The 19,439-nt window shown below is 38.5% G+C and overlaps 1 protein-coding gene across 1 annotated transcript in view; it reads left to right on the forward strand.

Annotated features, from left to right (window-relative positions):
• CATSPERE (catsper channel auxiliary subunit epsilon) overlaps window positions 1-19,023 on the forward strand; it is a 241,820-nt gene extending 222,797 nt beyond the window's left edge. Inside the window, exons 20-22 of the mRNA XM_033414427.2 lie at window positions 216-373; window positions 11,952-12,005; window positions 18,870-19,023. Of these exons, the coding sequence (XP_033270318.2) occupies window positions 216-373; window positions 11,952-12,005; window positions 18,870-19,023 (366 nt within the window). The remainder of the gene's footprint in view (window positions 1-215; window positions 374-11,951; window positions 12,006-18,869) is intronic.
• The last annotated feature ends 416 nt before the right edge of the window (window positions 19,024-19,439 follow it).

Here is a 19,439-nt window from a genome sequence, read left to right on the forward strand (position 1 = left end):
ATAAACACAGCATTTTCTTTCACTAAGCTTCACTTTTTATCAAACTTGAACCCAAGATAGCCTCTAAAAATACTATACTACACTAAAATGATAGAAGAGATAGGAATAACTATTATATCTCTAAATAATTTTCCAAAATAAATATATGAGTATATAATTTTGTATATTAAAGTCAGCTAATGACCTAAAGGTTTTTGTCTTTGTTTTCTACTCAGAACTATAAGCACTGTTTTTCTTATGCTATTGGAAAACCAGGAGACTTAAATCAACCATATGAGATTATCAACAAGTCTAACCGTAACCATTTAGTTTGGCCCTTGGACCATTCCGGAATGTATGTGTTTCGTGTGAAGATCCTGGATCCAAACTATAGGTGAATATAAATGTTCCATTATAATAGTATTCGCCTTAGTTCCTAAAAATTTAATTTTTATTTTCTTGATTTAATTTGATACCACCCAGCTATCCAATTAAAGGCATACCTCATTTTATTATGCCTCACTTTATTGTGCTTCAATTTACAAACTGAAGGTTTGTAGCAACCCTTTGTCAAGCAGGTTTGTCAGAGCCGTTTTTCTAACAGCATTTGCTCAACTTCATGTCTCTGTGTCACATTTTAGTAATTCTTGCAATATTTCAAACCCTCCACCAGCAAAAAGATTATGATTTGTTGAAGGCTCTGGTGATGGTTAGCATTTTTTGAGAAATAAAGTATTTTTTAATTAAGGTATGCACAGTCTTTTTTTTAGACATAATGCTATTGCACACTTAATAGACTACAGTATAGTGTAAAAATAACTTTTACACCCACTGGGAAAGCAAAAAGTTTGTGTGACTCACTTTACTGCAGTATTCATTTTATTGCGGTGGTTTGAAACTGAACCCACATCTCCAAGGTATGCCTGTCATATTTGTTTTTTCATTTTGGAGCAATCCTGTTAAACATTCTATGGGAGTGGGAGATAAGATTTCATGTTAAACATTAATTAAATTAATCGATTCACAATTACATTCTGAGTACTTTACTACGTTTCATTGCTATGATAGATGCAAATAGAGCATAAGGATAATCTCAGCCTTTAAGATGCTTGTAATTAAACTGGTTGGGGAAGGAGGAGTGGAGGGTACACATAAAACCAAGGGAGGTTAAATCAGAGCAAACACATGATATATTTTTCAAATATAATTATTTGTATTATTGATAGGCATAATAATAATTCAGAGATGGGAAAAAAATCAATGCTATCTTGAGCATCAGGAGAAAACTTCCAGAGGACAGGGAGCATTAAGAATTTATATTGCCAGAGAACTAAGGTAGACCCTTCAGATGAAAGATATCACACTAATAATGGAATGAAGCTGAATATTAACATATTGTCTATGGCTCGTGGACTCATGAAAGAAAGTGGAAAATACCTTGAGTGAGGAAGGTAAAAAACAAAGGGTGCAGACTAATTCGAGGCAATTCATAATGTTGAATTCAATTTCAAACCATGTCCTAGAGAGCCTCTTTAGTATCTTTACTAGGGGAGTGTTGTGATGAGAGTATAGTTCTAGGAAAATTAGCCTGAAAATAAAGAATCTTATAAAAGGAAAATAAATTGCAGATAAATGAGAGGAGTGGAATTAACAAGACAAGGGTCAAAGGAAGTCCTGTTGGCAGGAGGAGTGGAAAGAAAGGAAAAAGTCTAATAAATATTTATCAGGAAAAGAGATATTATATTGATCTAGTGTGGCAAATGAAGGAAAAGAAGGAACTGATATGGTCTCAAGTTTTCTAGACTAGGTGATTAAAAATTATGGTATTTTCTTTGACCACAGTAGACACTGAGGTGGTTTTTCTTTGAGGTCTTTCTTTTTCTAAGAGTTCTGACTTTGCATTTGAGAGGACAATGACATATCTGAGTGAAGATGTCCTATAAACAGTTAAAAATTTTAATTTGGGCCTTGAGTTGGAGGGAATAGCTGATGATAAAGAGTTTTGAAAACACAAACGTGGGCATCTTCTATAGTGACTCCATGAGCACACATAAGTTAACTGACTTATGAGAAGAAAAGAGCTTTTAGGAGATACCCACAGTGAAGGAATTGAGGGTGATGAGAAAAGGAGCTGAGCAGAAAACTCCTCAAATAAAAGAAAAAATGAAGAGAAAGAAAAGTTCCATATTACCCAAGCAATCTACAGATTCAAAGCAATCCCTATCAAAATTCCAATGATATTTTTCACAGAAATAGAACAAACTATCCTGAAATGTGTATGGAACTGCAAAAGACCCCAAAAAGCCAAAGCAGTCTTAAGAAAGAAGATCAAAGTTGGAAGCGTCACACTCCCTGATTCCAAACTATATTGCAAAGCTGCAGTAATCAAAACAGTATGGTACTGACATAAAAACAGACACATAGATCAATGGAACAAAATAGAAATCCCTGGAAAGAAACTTACACATATACAGTCACTTAATTTATGACAAAAGAGCCAAGAATATATAGTAGGGAAAGGACAGTCTCTTCAAAAATGGTGTTAGGAAAATTGGACAGCCACCTGTGAAAGATTGATACTGGACCACTATCTAACACCATACAAAAAATTAACCCAAATGGATTAAAAACTTGAACATAAGCCCTGAAACCATAAAATTCCTAGAAGAAAACATAGGTGGTAAGCTCCCTGATGTCAGTCTTTGCAGCAATTTGTTTTTATTTGACACCAAAAGCAAAGGCAACAAAATCAAAAATAAACACATGGGACTACATCAAGCTAAAAAGCTCTACACAGCAAAGCAAACCATCAACAAAATGAAAAGGCAACCTACAGAATGGGAGAAAGTATTTACAAATCATATAGCTGATAACGGGTTAATATCTAAACATATAAAGAACTCATACTACTCAATAGCAAAAAACAAAAACAAAAAAACACAAAACAATTTAAAAATGGGCCAAGGACCTGATTAGACATTTTTCCAAAGAAGACATACATGAAATGGGTACATAAAAGGGTGCCCAACATCAGTAATCATCAGAGAAATACAACTCAAAACCACCTGTTGGAATGGCTATTATCAAAAAGACAAGAGATAAGTGTTGATGAGGATGTGAAGAAAAGGGAACACTTGTGCACTGTTGGTGGGAATGTAAATTTATGCAGCTACTATGGAAAACAGTATGGAGGTTCCCCAAAATATTAAAAATAGAATTACCATATGATCCAACTATTCCAACCCTACATATTTATCTAAAGAAAACAAAAACACTAACTTAAAAAGATATATATACCCGCATGTTCATTGCAGCATTATTTACAATTGCCAGTATATGGAAATAACATAAGTGTCCAAGGATGGATGAATGGACAAAGAAAATGTGGTATGGAATATTATCTGGCCATAAAAAGAAGGAAATCTTACCACTTGAGATAATGTTGATGGACCTTGAGAACATTATGCTAGAGAGTCTACTTTGATTTGAGTCCTAATTTTGCCACTAGTAACATCTAGTCTTAAGCAAATTATTTGGTCTCTTTGAGCTTATTTATCTGTGAAATGAGTCAGTAATAGCTATCTTATAGTATCCTGAGGATTAAATGAAGAACCTGGGTAAAAATCCCTAACTTTGCTGGGCACATAGCAAGGACTCAATAAAACTAAGTTCTTTTCCTGTCTCTTCTCCCACACGAAGATAGGTGAAATCATATTATTAATGTTTATTTAGTTACATCCTGTCTCATTCCAAGCAATATGCTAAATTACGAGAGATAAAATACCTAGGGATAAACCTACCTAAGGAGGCAAAAGACCTGTACTCTCAAAACTATAAGATACTGATGAAAGAAATCAAAGATGATACAAACAGATAGATATAGTGGGTTCTTGGATTGGAAGAGTCAATATTGTCAAAATGACTATACTACCCAAGACAATCTACAGATTCAAAGCAATCCCTATCAAATTATCAATGGTATGTTTAACAGAATTAGAACAAAAAATTTTACAATTTGTGTGGAAACACAAAAGATCCGGATTAGCCAAAGCAATATTGAGAAAGAAAAATGGAGCTGGCAGAATCAGGCTCCCTGACTTCAGACTATACTACAAAGCTACAGTAATCAAGACAGTACGGTACTGGCGCACAAAAAGAGAAATATAGATCAGTGGAAAAGGATAGAAAGCCCAGAGGTAAACCAACACACCTATGGTCAACTAATCTATGACAAAGGAGGCAAGAATATACAATGGAAAAAAGACAGTCTCTTCAATAAGTGGTGCTGGGAAAACTGGATAGTTACATGTAAAATAATGAAATTAGAACATTCTTTAACACCATACACAAAAATAAACCCAAAATAGATTAAAGAACTAAATGTAAGACTGGATACTGTAAAACTCCCAGAAGAAAACAGGAAGGGAGATTGGTTCGAGATGGCGGAGTAAAAGGATGTGCTCTCACTCCCTCTTGCAAGAGCACCGGAATCACAACTAACTGATGAACAATCATCAACAGGAAGACACTGGAACTCACCAGAAAAGATATCCTACATCCAAAGACAAAGGAGAAGCCACAATGAGATGGTAGGAGGGGCGCAATCACAATAAAATAAAATCCCATAACTGCTGGGTGGGTGACTCACAAACTGGAGAACATTCATACCACAGAAGTCCACCCACTGGAGTGAAGGTTCTGAGGCCCACGTCAGGCTTCCCAACCTGGGGGTTCCGGCAACAGGAGGAGGAATTCCTAGAGACCCAGACTTTGAAACCTAGTGGGATTTGATTGAAGGACTTTGACAGGACAGGGGGAAACGGAGACTCCACTCTTGGAGGGCACACACAGAGTAGTGTGCACATCAGGACCCAGGGAAGGAGCAGTGACCCCATAGGAGACTGAGCCAGACCACCTGCTAGTGTTGGATGGTCTCCTGAATAGGTAGGGGGGTGGCTGTGTCTCACCATGAGGACAAGGACACTGGCAGCAGAAGTTCTGGGAAGTAGTCCTTGGAGTGAGCCCTTCCAGATCCACCATTAGCCCCACCAAAGAGCCCGGATAAGCTCCAGTGTTGGGTTGCCTCAGGCCAAACAACAAACAGGGAGGGAACCCAGCCCCACCCATCAGCAGACAAGCAGATTAAAGTTTTACTGAGCTCTGCCCACCAGAGCAACATGCAGCTCTACCCACCACCAGTCCCTTCCATCAGGAAACTTGCACAAACCTCTTAGATAGCCTCATCCACCAGAGTGCAGACAGCAGAAGCAAGGAGAACTAGAATCCGGCAGCCCAAGGAAAAAAACCACATTCACAGAAAGATAGACAAGATGAAAAGGCAGAGGGCTATGTATCAGATGAAGGAGCAAGATAAAACCACAGAAAAACAACTAAATGAAGTGGAGATAGGCAACCTTCCAGAAAAAAAATTCAGAATAATGAGAGTGAAGATGATCCAGGACCTTGGAAAAAGAATGGAGGCAAAGATCGAGACGATGCAAGAAATGTTTAACAAAGACCTAGAAGAATTAAAGAACAAACAAACAGAGATGAACAATACAATAACTGAAATGAAAAATACACTACAAGGAATCAATAGCAGAATAACTGAGGCAGAAGAACGGACAAGTGACCTGGAAGAAGAATGGTGGAATTCACTGCTGCAGAACAGAATAAAGAAAAAAGAATGAAAAGAAATGAAGACAGCTTAAGAGACATCTGGGACATTAAACGCAACAACATTCGCATTATAGGGGTCCCAGAAGGAGAAGAGAGAGAGAAAGGACCTGAGAAAATATTTGAAGTGATTATAGTCGAAAACTTCCCTAACATGGGAAAGGAAATAGCCACCCAAGTCCAGGAAGTGCAGAGAGTCCAATACAGGATAAACCCAGGAGAAACACCCCAAGGCACATAGTAATCAAATTGGCAAAAATTAAAGACAAAGAAAAATTATTGAAAGCAGCAAGGGAAAAACGACAAATAACATACAAGGGAACTCCCATATGGTTAGCGGATTTCTCGGCAGAAACTCTACAAACCAGAAGGGGGTGGCATGACATATTTAAAGTGATGAAAGGGAAGAACCTACAACCAAGATTACTCTACCCGGCAAGGATCTCATTCAGATTTGATGGAGAAATCAAAAGCTTTACAGACAAGCAAAAGCTAAGAGAATTCAGCAACACCAAACAAACTCTACAAAAAATGCTAAAGGAACTTCTCTAAGTGAGAAACACAAGAGAAGATAAGGGCCTACAAAAACAAACCCAAAACAATTAAGAAAATGGTCATAGGAACATACATATTGATAATTACCTTAAACGTGAATGGATTACATGCTCCAACCAAAAACACAGGTTTGCTGAATGGATACAAAAACAAGACCCATACATATGCTGTCTACAAGAGACCCACTTCAGACCTAGGGACACATACAGACTGAAAGTGAGGGGATGGAAAAAGATATTCCATGCCAATGGAAATCAAAAGAAAGCTGGAGTAGCAATTCTCAAATCAGACAAAATAGACTTTAAAATAAAGACTATTACAGGAGACATAGAAGGACACTACATAATGATCAAGGGATCAATCCAAAAAGAAGATATAACAATTGTAATTATTTATGCACCCAAAAAAGGATCACCTCAATACATAAGGCAAATGCTAACAGCCGTAAAAGTGGAAATTGATAGTAACACAAATATAGTAGGGGAATTTAGCACCCCACTTTCACCAATGGACAGATCATCCAAAATGAAAATAAATCAGGAAACACAAGCTTTAAACCAAACATTAAACAGGATGAACTTAACTGACATTTATAGGACATTCCATCCCAAAACAACAGAATACACTGTCTTCTTAAGTGCGCACAGAACATTCTCCAGGATAGATCACATCTTGGCACACAAATCAAGCCTCAGTAAATTTAAGAAAATTGAAATCATATCAAGCATCTTTTCTGAAAACAGCACCATGAGATTAGAAATCAATTACAGGGAAAAAATGTAAAAAACACAAAAACATGGAGGCTAGACAATAGGTTACTAAAAAGCCAAGAGATCACTGGAGAAATCAAAGAAGAAATCAAAAAATACCTGGAGACAAATGACAATGATCACGTGATGACCCAAAACCTATGGGATGCAGGTTCCTTTACACCTAAAGGAACTAGAGAAAGAAGAACAAATAAAACCCAAAGTCAGCAGAAGGAAAGAAATCATAAAGATCAGAGCAAAAATAAATGAAATAGAAACAAAGAAAACAATAGGAAAGGTCCATAAAACTAAAAGCTGGTTCTTTGAGAAGATAAACAAAATTGATAAACCATTAGCCAGACTCATCAAGAAAAAGAGGGAGAGAACTCAAATCAATAAAATTAGACATGAAAAAGGAGAAGTTACAACAGACACCGCAGAAATACAAAGCATCGTAAGAGACTACTACCAGCAACTCTATGCCAATAAAATGGACAACCTGGAAGAAACGGAAAAATTCTCAGAAAGGTATAACCTTCCAAGACTGAACCAGAAAGAAATAGAAAATATGAACAGACCAATCACAAGTTATGAAATTGAAACTGTGATTAAAAATCTTCCAACAGGGCATCCCTGGTTGAGCAGTGGTTGAGAGTCCGCCTGCTGATGCAGGGGACACGGGTTCGTGCCCCGGTCCAGGAAGTCCCACATGCCACAGAGTGGCTAGGCCTGTGAGCCATGGCTGCTGAGCCTGCGCATCTGGAGCCTGTGCACCACAACGGCAGAGGTCACAACAGTGAGAGGCCCGCGTACCGCAAAAGAAAAAAAAAAAAGATACTACAAAAAAGAAAATTACAGACCAATATCACTGATGAATATAGATGCAAAAATCCTCAACAAAATACTAGCAAACAGAATCCAATAACACATTAAAAGGATCATACGCCATGATCAGGTGGGATTTATCCCAGGGATGCAAGGATTCTTCAATATTCGTAAATCAATCAATGTGATACACCATATTAACAAATTGAAGAAGAAAAACCATATGATCATCTCAATAGATGCAGAAAAAGCTTTTGACAAAATTCAACACCCATTTATGATAAAAACTCTCCAGAAGGTGGGCATAGAGGGAAACTACCTCAACATAATAAAGGCCATATATGACAAACCCACAGCAAACATCATTCTCAATGGTGAAAAACTGAAAGCATTTCCTCTAAGATCTGGAACAAGGCAAGGATGTCCACTCTCACTACTATTATTCAATATTGTTTAGGAAGTCCTAGCCATGGCAATCAGAGAAGAAAAAGAAATAAAAGGAATACAAATTGGAAAAGAAGTAAAACTGTCACTGTTTGCAGATGACATGATACTATACATGGAGAATCCTAAAGATGCCACCAGAAAAGTACTAGAGCTAATCAATGAATTTGGTAAAGTAGCAGGATACAAAATTAATGCACAGAAATCTCTTGCATTCTTATACACTAATGATGAAAAATCTGAAAGAGAAATTAAGGAAACACTCGCATTTACCATTGTAACAAAAAAAATAAAATACCTAGGAATAAACCGACTAGGGAGACAAAAGACCTATATGCAGAAAACTGTAAGACACTGATGAAAGAAATTAAAGATGATACAAACAGATGGAGAGATATACCATGTTCTTGGATTGGAAAAATCAATATTGTGAAAATGACTCTACTACCCAAAGCAATCTACAGATTCAATGCAATCCCTATCAAATTACAGTGGCATTTTTTACAGAACTAGAACAAAAAATCTTAAAATTTGTGTGAGACACAAACGACCCCGAATAGCCAAAGCAGTCTTGAGGGAAGAAAACCGAGCTGGAGGACTCAGACTCCCTGACTTCCGACTATACTACAAAGTGACAGTAATCAAGACAATATGGTACTGGCACAAAAACAGAAATATAGATCAGTGGAACAGGATAGAAAGCCCAGAGATAAACCCACACACCTATGGTCAACTAATCTATGACAAAGGAGGCAAGGATATACAATAGAGAAAAGACAGTCTCTTCAATAAGTGGTGCTGGGAAAACTGGACATCTACATGTAAAAGAATGAAATTAGAACACTCCCTAACACCATACACAAAAATAAAATCAAAATAGATTAAAGACCTAAATGTAAGACAAGATACTATAAAACTCTTAGAGGAAAACATAGGAAGAACACTCTTTGACGTAAATCACAGCAAGATCTTTTTTGATCCACCTCCTGAAGTAATGGAAATAAAAACAAAAATAAACAAACGGGACCTAATGAAATGTACAAGCTTTTGCAAAGCAAAGGTAACTACAAACAAGACAAAAAAACAACCCTCAGAATGGGAGAAAATATTTGCAAATGAATCAATGGACAAAGGATTAATCTCCAAAATATATAAACAGATCATGCAGCTCAATATTAAAAAAACAAACAACCCAATCAAAAAATGTTAAAAAAAATAGCCAGAAGACCTAAATAGACATTTCTCCAAAGAAGACATACAGATGGCCAAGAGGCATATGAAAAGCTGCTCAACATCACTGATTATTAGAGAAATGCAAATCAAAACTACAATGAGGTATCACCTCACACCAGTTAGAATGGGTATCATCAGAAAATCTACAAACAACAAATACTGGAGAGGGTGTGGAGAAAAGGGAACCCTCTTGCAATGTTGGTGGGAATGTAAATTGATACAGCCACTATGGAGAACAGTATGGAGGTTCCTTAAAAAACTGAAAATAGAATTACCATATGACCCAGCAATCCCACTACTGGGCATATACCTAGAGAAAACCATAATTCAAAAAGACACATGCACCCCAATATTCATTGCCACACTATGTACAATAGCCAGGTCATGCAAACAACCTAAATGCCCATCAACAGAAGAATGGATAAAGAAGATGTGGTACATATATACAATGGAATATTACTCAGTCATAAAAAGGAACAAAATTAGGCCATTTGTAGAGATGTGGATGCATCTAGAGACTGTCATACAGAGTGAAGAAAGTCAGAAAGAGAAAAACAAATATCGTATATTAACACATATATGTGGAACCTAGAAAAATGGTACAGATCAACTGGTTTGCAGGGCAGAAATTGAGACACAGATGTAGAGAACAAACATATGGACACGAAGGGGGGAAAGCCACGGTGGTGGGGGTGGGATGAACTGGGAGATTGGGATTGACATGTATACACTGATGTGTATAAAATGGATAACTAATAAGAACCTGCTATATAAAAAAATAAATAAAATTCAAAAAAAAAGAAAACATAGGCAGAACACTCTTTGACATAAATCACAGCAATATGTTTTTGGATCATCTCCTAGAATAATAGAAATAAAAACAAAAATAAGCAAATGGGGCCTACTTAAACTTAACAGCTTTTGCATAGCAAAAGAAACCATAGACGAAATGAAAAGACAACTTACAGACTGGGAGAAAATACCTGCAAACAATGCTACCAACAAGGCATTAATTTCCAAAGTATACAAACAGCTCATATAGTTCAATATCAAAAAACAACCCAATCAAAAAATGAGCAGAAGATCTCAATAGACATTTCTCCAACGAAGACATACAGATGGTGAATAGGCATGTGAAAAAAATGTTCAACATCACTAATTATCAGAGAAATGCGAATCAAAACTACACTGATGTATCACCTCACGTTGGTTAGAATGGCCATCATCAAAAAGTCTACAAATAACAATGCTGGAGAGGGTGTGGAGAAAAGGGAACCCTCTTGCACTGTTGGTGAGAATGTAAATTGGTAGAGCCACTATGGAGAACAGTATGGAGGTTTCTTTAAAAACTAAAAATAGAGTTACCATATGATCAAGGGATCCCACTCGGGGACATATCTGGAGAAAACTGTAATTTGGAAAGACACATGTGCCCTAATCTCACTGCAGCACTATTTAAAATAGCCAAGACATGGAAGCAACTTAAATGTTCATTGACAGATGAATGGAAAAAGATGTTATATCCATTTGCAGCAACATGGATGGACCTAGAGATTATCATACTAAGTGAAGTAAGCCAGACAGAGAAAGAAAAATATCATATTGATACCACTTATATGTGAAATCAAAAAAAAAAGGAAAGAAAGAAAAGATAAATATGAACATATTTACAACATAGAAATAGACTCACAGACATAGAAAACAAATTTATGGTTACCAAAGGGGAAAGAGCCAGGAAGGATAAATTAAGAGGTTGGGATTAACATATACAGACTACTATATACAAAATAGATAACCAACAACCAACCTATAGTTTAGCACAAGGAAGTATACTAGATATTTTATAATAACCTATAAGGGAAAAGAATCTGAAAAAGAATAGATATATGTATAACTGAATCACTTTGTTTTACACTGAAATTAACACAACCTTGAAAATCAGCTATACTGTACTTCAATTTTAAAAAAAAGACTCAAAAAAAAAAAGCTAATGAAATTAGTGAAGTTGTCCACTTAACGGAACAAAATTCTTAGCAAGTCTTCTTTGATGTCAGTCTACCAACCATGATTTTGCAGTGAAATTATCAGCAGAACAAAGAAGGGAGTATATATTTAAATATAGTAATTTTCTTAATTATAAAGGCCTTTGACTTATAAATATATCAAATTCTTCGTAGACTAACTAACCAACTTGATAGTTTGTCATATAGATGTGATTTAAATGAAATTACATAATTCATCATTAATAATTCTCATTCCTTACTCTATAGTGGAGATTTTTCTCTGTAAAATGGAAGGTAATGCTCAGTTTGATAAAAATTTCTTTTAGTAATAATAAAATTATTAACTATCTTGAAAGAAAAAATAAAAAAGAAAATGACACCTTAACTAAGATTATACATGATTTGGTTGTTACCATAGAGATGTGCAGGGAGTCTTGTAATACACTGTATTTAATTTAATCTTTAATATTATTTTTCTAATTTGCAGTTTCTGTAACCTCACCACTATATTTGCAATAGAGACCTTTGGAGTGATTCCCAGGTAACGACTGGTGCCTGATCAGTCTTTAATGAGGGAAGTTGTAAAGGATACGGTGGCAGCTAAAAAGGAAACAGATGTCTCCCCTATCTTCCTGGGACACTAATGCTTCTGTCCTACATGTGACATCCTAAAAATTGTATGTATCTACTAAACCAGGGATACAGCAAGTAGGAATTCCTGAAAATTGTTGCTGCAGTTGGGTCGCCTTTTGTTCATCCCCCTCAACAGCCATTGTCTTCCCAATCAAAAGCGTCTTTCAACTCCACCTAAGGGCAGATGGTAGACTGCAGCAGTGGGGACAGGGAGAGGACAGTGGCTGTGCCCCAATGACCCTGAGTCAGCCCTTGACCACTGGCCATCATTCCAATACATACAGGAAACGGGTAGTAAAGGCATTTCCCTGGATTCAGCTTTAGTTTCCTTGGAGAGCAGAGTGAAAAGTCTTAATACAAATGTTGGGATGGCAGATGACTCTGCTTCTCTGTGCTGTGTTTTTATTTTGTTTTGGAAAATGTTAAACAAGAGTGGACCACAAACACTTAAGTTACTTATGGCCCTACTTTAAATATTACTGACTCCTCAGTTTTTTATGCTAATCGGAGGTTAATGGTGTGAATAATCTGCAAATGAGATAAGCCATGCCTGGTTTCTAGGAAACTTTAGGAAACATGCATAGCCTTTCTGCAGCAACTTCTCTTTCTCATTAGATTTGTATGTTTGATTTAGATGAATATTAAGAACATACATCCACCCAAGTATCCACCAACAGAAGGGGGAGTTGGTGAGTTAGGGAGGAGAGGAGGGAGTAAAGGGGCATCTCACCTATTTACCCCAGCTCACCTCCCAGTAGCTGGATTTTTCTTTTTAAACATGCAACTTATTTATTTATTTATTTATTTGGCTGCGTTGAGTCTTCATTGCTGCACGCAGGTTTTTCTCTAGTTGCGGCATGAGGGGGGCTACTCTTCATGTGGTGCACAGGCTTCTCATTGCAGTGGCTTCTCTTGTTGTGGAGCACAGGCTCCAGGTGCACAGGCTTCAGTAGTTGTGGCACGCAGGCTCAGTAGTTGTGGCTCGCGGGCTCTAGGACCTTCCCAGCTTGTTAATTCAACTACACCTGCTACAATTCTTCTTCATCCTCGTTGGGACCTCCACCTCTACTTTCAATCTCTCCTTTTTTACCTCCTATTTCCTTACATTTCAAACAAAGTCTATTATTTCAATAACATTTTCTAGTATTCCCTTACCTTTCTGGAATTTGGCACTCCCTCTGGCAAGCCCCTAACTACCTTCTTTCTTTGTGATTATATCTGAGCAGTCCCGTAAAGAAAGTTACACAACAGGGTAAATTGACCAACTTCAAATACGTCACCAACACTACCCGGAAATCCTACTTTCTTTCTCTGGTCAACCAGTGTTTCCACTTTCCATAACAACTGCTTCAGACCTTATCTAATTAGTTTGCTCCTTGGACCTCCTTTCCTTAACAATCATCAAATGAACTTTTTTTTCACCTTTACAGAGAAATTAGAAGCTATCAGACAGGAAATTAGAAGCCATCAGACCTTTATTTCTGATTCCAAACATATAAACCAACTAATATCTAAACCCATTCTCTCCTCTTTCTATCCTTCTACATCCTCTTTAAATATAATTCTTCTACCTATGCCTTGAACCCTATTCCTTCCCACTTTCTAAGGAAAATTCCAAATCAATTATTCCTTCTCTCTTCTATATATTCAACTTTCCCTCACAACTAGATCCTTCCAATAGGCTTTTTTTTTTTTTTTTTTTTGCGGTACGCAGGCCTCTCACTGTTGTGGCCTCTCCCGTTGCGGAGCACAGGCTCCGGACGCGCAGGCTCAGCGGCCATGGCTCACGGGCCCAGCCTCTCCGTGGCATGTGGAATCCTCCCGGACCGGGGCACGAACCCGTGTCCCCTGCATCGGCAGGCGGACTCTCAACCACTGCGCCACCAGGGAAGCCCCCAATAGGCTTTTAATCACCCTCAAGTTTTTTAAGCAAATAAAACAACAACAACTATATCCCCTTCCAGCCACCACCTTTTTGCAAGATCAACTCCTTAAATGGCTTGTTTACTCTCATACTCCTCATTTCCCTATATTCCATCCCTATTTTGCTAATCCATCCAGCCTGCTTTCTCTGTCATACCTTCACCAGTTACTTCTCATTAGAATAGCTTTGACCTGCACTAAATCTGTGTGGTACTTTCTTATATATTCTGTCTCTCTGTTGAAATTCTCACTTTTCATGCATTGTTCTCCTGACTTCACTGAGCATCTTTATGACCATTATTTTGAACTCTATTAGGTCAATTACTTATCTCCATTTCATTAAGGTCTGTTTCTGAAGTTTTATCTTGTTCTTTTGTTTGGAATGTATTTCTCTGTTGCTTCATTTTCCTAGATTTTCTGTGTTGGTTTCTATGCAATAGATAAAAGAGCCACTTCTCCCAGATGGAACTTAGCGTTCAGCCCAGCCCTAGCTGTCGTTTGTCTTTTAAACTGTTGTGATTGTCCAAGCTGCCTTCTTAGTTCTTAGTGTCTCCCAGTAGTTGAGGGTGTACCAACACCCGTTAGTGTCCCAAAGAGGAGGATCTCAGTCAGAACCTAGATGCAGCCCGGCTGGAAGCTGGACCCTCAAGCAGCAGCTTTTTTTTTTTTTTTTTTTTTTTTTGCGGTACGCGGGCCTCTCACTGCCGTGGCCTCCCCCGCTGCGGAGCACAGGCTCCAGACGCACAGGCTCAGCGGCCATGGCTCACAGGCCCAGCCGCTCCGCGGCATGTGGGATCTTCCGGGATCGGGGCACGAACCCGTGTCCCCTGCATCGGCAGGCGGACTCTCAACCACTGCGCCACCAGGGAAGCCCCAAGCAGCAGCTTTTAAAGTATGCATGTAGGCCTCTTTCAGAGAAAGACCAGAAGATTACCTTTCTTTCTCTTCCCTCTGTGCTGAACGCTAAGGGAATAGCCAGTTAAGAACAGTTGTTATAGTCCTGTGGGACTATAACAGGTGTGCTCAGGTGTGTCCCCCTCAGCAGCAGCTGTAGAAACTAGAGCATCAGAAGTATGCACAACATCATTTCAGGGAGATACCAGTGACCTGGGGAGAGGCAGAGGGAGAGAGCAAAGATGGCATCTGCCAGCTTCCCAGTCTCTGCAGAAGATTGCAGTTGGCCCCTAGATTTGTGTTATATTAGGAGACTAAACCTCAGATTTCAGCTTTTTACGCGCAGGCTCAGCAGCCATGGCTCATGGGCCCAGCCGCTCCGCGGCATGTGGGATCTTCCCGGACCGGGGCACGAACCCGTGTCCCCTGCATCGGCAGGTGGACTCTCAACCACTGCACCACCAGGGAAGCCCTCAGCTTTTAAGATAAGCAACTAGGTCTCTTTCATGGAAAGATGGGAGATGGGCATTTCAGTCTGCTGGCTCTGTGCTGAGCGGGGAGTGAGAGAGGGGGTTAGCCACCAAGAGTTCTCAGGATCCCATTTGTTTGCTACAGCCTTGTGGGTCTCATGGATGAAAGCCTAGCTGGCTTTCAGAGCCAAACACCTGTTTGGGGGTCCCATCCCTCAGGTGGAAGTTTTAAAAGTTGGGGTACTGGGTATTGGATCCAAACTCCTTAGGGAGGAGCTAGGATTTGTGAGTTCCCTCGTCATTGTATGTTGCTCTGCTGGGGCTGGGAGTTTGGGTGAGATTGTGCCTCAGTCTCTCCTACTCGTTTTTATGTGAGTGGGTTTTTCTCATTCACCCAATGTGTAAGAGTTGCTCAGCTAGTTTCTGGATTTCTTTCAGAGGGAGTTGTTCTATATGTAGCTGTAAGATAGGTGTGTCCATGGAAGGAGGTCAGTTCAGGAGGCTCCTTTGTCACCATCTTGAGCTGCAACTGGCCTACACTAAATCTGACAGATAGTTTTCAGTCCACATTTTATTTGAGCTTCCATTAGTGTTGACTTTCCCTTTGGCTGCCATATTGCTCTATAGGTTTTCCTAGCCTTCTGTAGCCATTCTCTCTCTCTCTCTAGTGAAGACAGCCTCAACGTATATCACCAGCCATTAAATGTTGACCTTCCTTAGGGCTCAGTCCTGGTTTTCTAGCTGCCCATTCTGGCAAGCTCATCCATACCCATGATTTCAGTTAATATCTATAAACACACAACTCCCAAATCATATCTCTAGCCCAGTCCAGGGCCATATATCCCACTCTCTACTTAACCTCTTCTCTTAGATATCTCAAAGACTGGTCAAACTGGACATGGCCAAAAATGAACTCATGATCTTACCACCCATTCCCTTACCCCATTATTTGTACCACTGTAAAACTAACTTATCAAGGTAATCGCCTTCAGCCCTATGAATTGTCATTGCACAGCTCAAGCAGAATTCATTCACATAGGCTGTAATGTGAATGGTGCCCTCTGGAGTTGAAAAATATGGCGACCCTATTTTCCAATGTTCCCTCACTCAGGAAATAGCACATCAAACTGTACAAGCCAAACACCTAACAGTCAAAAATGAAAAACAAAAACCTAGGGATCCCATTCATTTCTTTCTCTCTCTCTCCTCCAGCTCATCCAGTCACTGCCTCCCATTCATTTAACCTCTTAAATTGCCCTTAAATGAATCCACTTCACCAAACCCATCACCACCACACCACTTTAATCCAAGTTACCATTATCTCTGATCCGAATTACTGCAATAGACTCATAATGCTAATTTTAGTAGCTTAAAACCCTTAAGTTTCTTTCCTTAAAATGGGAACTTCTTAACATGGCCTACAAGACCTTTTCTGCTCTAGCCCCTACCTATGTCTCCAGTCTCATCTTGCATCATATTCCCCTCATTTTCTCAGCTCCAGACCTATCAACCTTCTTTCAATCCCCAGTCTTCTCCATGCTCTGTCCCATAGCAGGAGCTTTGCACATGCTATTTTCTCTATCTGGAATCTCTTCCTTACCCTCTTTACCTACTTAACTTTACCAACTCCACTTCTACTTAATTCTTCAAATTTTAGAATAATTTTCTTTTCCCCATGGGGTCATTTCTTGGACAATTCACCAGGCTAAATCCTGCTATAGTAAGCTTTCATTGCATCGTATACCTCTCCTACTTAGTTTTTATCACAAGTTCAATTTTATATTTATTTTCTCATTATCTGATTAATGATTATGTCCCCACTAAAATGTAAGCTCTCTAAGGATGAAGACCATATCTATTTTTACTCATTATTGTTTTCCCAGCACCTAGCACAGTACTTGGCATATATCAGAGGGTTTATTAAGTTAGTTAATTAATTTCTAAGAAGGAAATGATTCACTAGAGCTAGATTAAGCTTGTATTCACAGAGGAGGAAGGTCAGACTAATGAGACTGGGGAACTGGGGAAAGTATAATACTGCAAACAAATAAATATGTTTAAAAGGGAGCTAAAAACTAAAGTCAAGTACCAAGACACCAAATAAAAAACAGCACAGTGTTTGGCTTAAGAAATAAACCTACTCTGATGGGAGGCACATGAGGTGAAGAGACAGATGTCTGGATCCCAGCTGAAAGTAGTATCTCATAAGTGTACACACATACACATACCTGGTTGACCCTCACGTACCTCAAATTTGATATGTCCAAAAGTAAACCAACCGTATTCACACATACCCTCTAAAGTGTCCTTCCCTGTGAATTTCCTATGTCAGTGAATGGTGCTACCATCCTCAGAGTTACCTCATCCCCAAATTTAGGAGACATCCTTTATTCTAACATATTTCTCAAACCCCACATCTTAACAATCACCAAGATCAATCCAATCTAACTTCTAAATATATCTTAGATCTATCCATTTCTCCCCATTTCTACAACCAGTAATTAATTAAAACTCTCACCATATTTGGTTATTACAAAAACCTCATAACTGGTTTTCTCCCTCCACACTCATGCGTCCCATTCATACGTTCTTCACACTACAATCAGAATCATCCTTCTAAAATGAGAATGTTATATCACATGTCTGAAACTCCCTCTTGCCCTTAGGCTAAAATTCATACCCTGTAGCTTGATGAAAGCTGTCTTTCTCACCTTGAACAACCTATGATTCCTCATCTCTAACCACTGAGCCCACCACCTAAATTCTAATCACATTAAACTAGTTTTAGCTCCAGAATGTCTGGGGCTGATCTTAAAGTTTTCTCGTGCTTCCACATCTTTGCAAATGCATCTCCCTTTGCCTAAAATGTTATGCCCACTTTAGTCTTCTCCACTCCCAGACATTTCTATCTAACTAACTCATACTAATACTCCTAATCCTAGTCATATCTAGCTAACTCTTACTTTATACTCAGTTCAAAAGTCAACTCCAGGGCTTCCCTGGTGGCGCAGTGGTTGAGGGTCCGCCTGCTGATGCAGGGGACGCGGGTTCGTGCCCCGGTCCGGGAAGATCCCACATGCCGCGGAGCGGCTGGGCCCGTGAGCCATGGCCGCTGAGCCTGCGCGTCCGGAGCCTGTGCTTTGCGACGGGAGAGACCACAGGAGTAAGAGGTCCGCATACCACAAAAAAAAAAAAAAAAAAAGTCAACTCCACTGGAAGTTCTTCCTGATGCCTGGCTCCCATAGAACTTTATACTTCCTTCCTTCTCTCATTATACTGATCAATCAATGTCTGTCTTCCTCCCTGGTCAGCCTCAAACACTAAGAGGTAAACATTTTGAGGGTAGACAAGATGTCTTATAAATCTTATTAGTTATTAACAGAGAACAGTGGCATAGCAGCTAACTGTTCAAAAATTATTTGACTAAAAATATTAACAACCAAAGTGAACAATGACTTCTAATGACTTTTCTTTTCTTATTTCAGTCCAAGTGCTTACATGGTTGCAGCTTTCCTCTTTCTCCTGATGCTACTGTTCTGCAGTATTCTTGTTCTGAGCTACTTTCACTATTTGAGGATTTATAGAGAATATATTTATGAACCACTGCACAAATCTGAAAGAAAACAAAAGAATAATTAGAAAAATGAAAGTTTATTTACTATGAATATATGTATGTAGAAAGTGTGTATATATGCTCATATTGAGAGTGTGTGTGTTAGACCAAGAAATACTAAGTATAAGCTCATAGTAAGTATCATCAAATTCAAAATCTCAAATATGTTCTTAAATTACCCAAAATAGAAATATTTTAATATAATATGTATGTTATTAAATTAATGCTTAATGTGTTCACTTTTATCTTAAGGTAGTCTGTATACTCTTACATGGCTTTAAACAAAAATTTAAAAGTTTAAAAACCACCCAAGTTTGTCTATTACAATCCTTCCTAAGAATGAAAGTAAATTTTTGAAAATATTTTTAAATGTGTCAAATATTATTTTGCACAAAACTTTTCATATGAACCTTATATGGCTGTAGTTAATTTATGTATAAAA

The sequence above is a fragment of the Orcinus orca genome, chromosome 1 (genome assembly GCF_937001465.1).
Source record: "Orcinus orca chromosome 1, mOrcOrc1.1, whole genome shotgun sequence".
Taxonomy (NCBI): Eukaryota; Metazoa; Chordata; class Mammalia; order Artiodactyla; family Delphinidae; genus Orcinus; species Orcinus orca.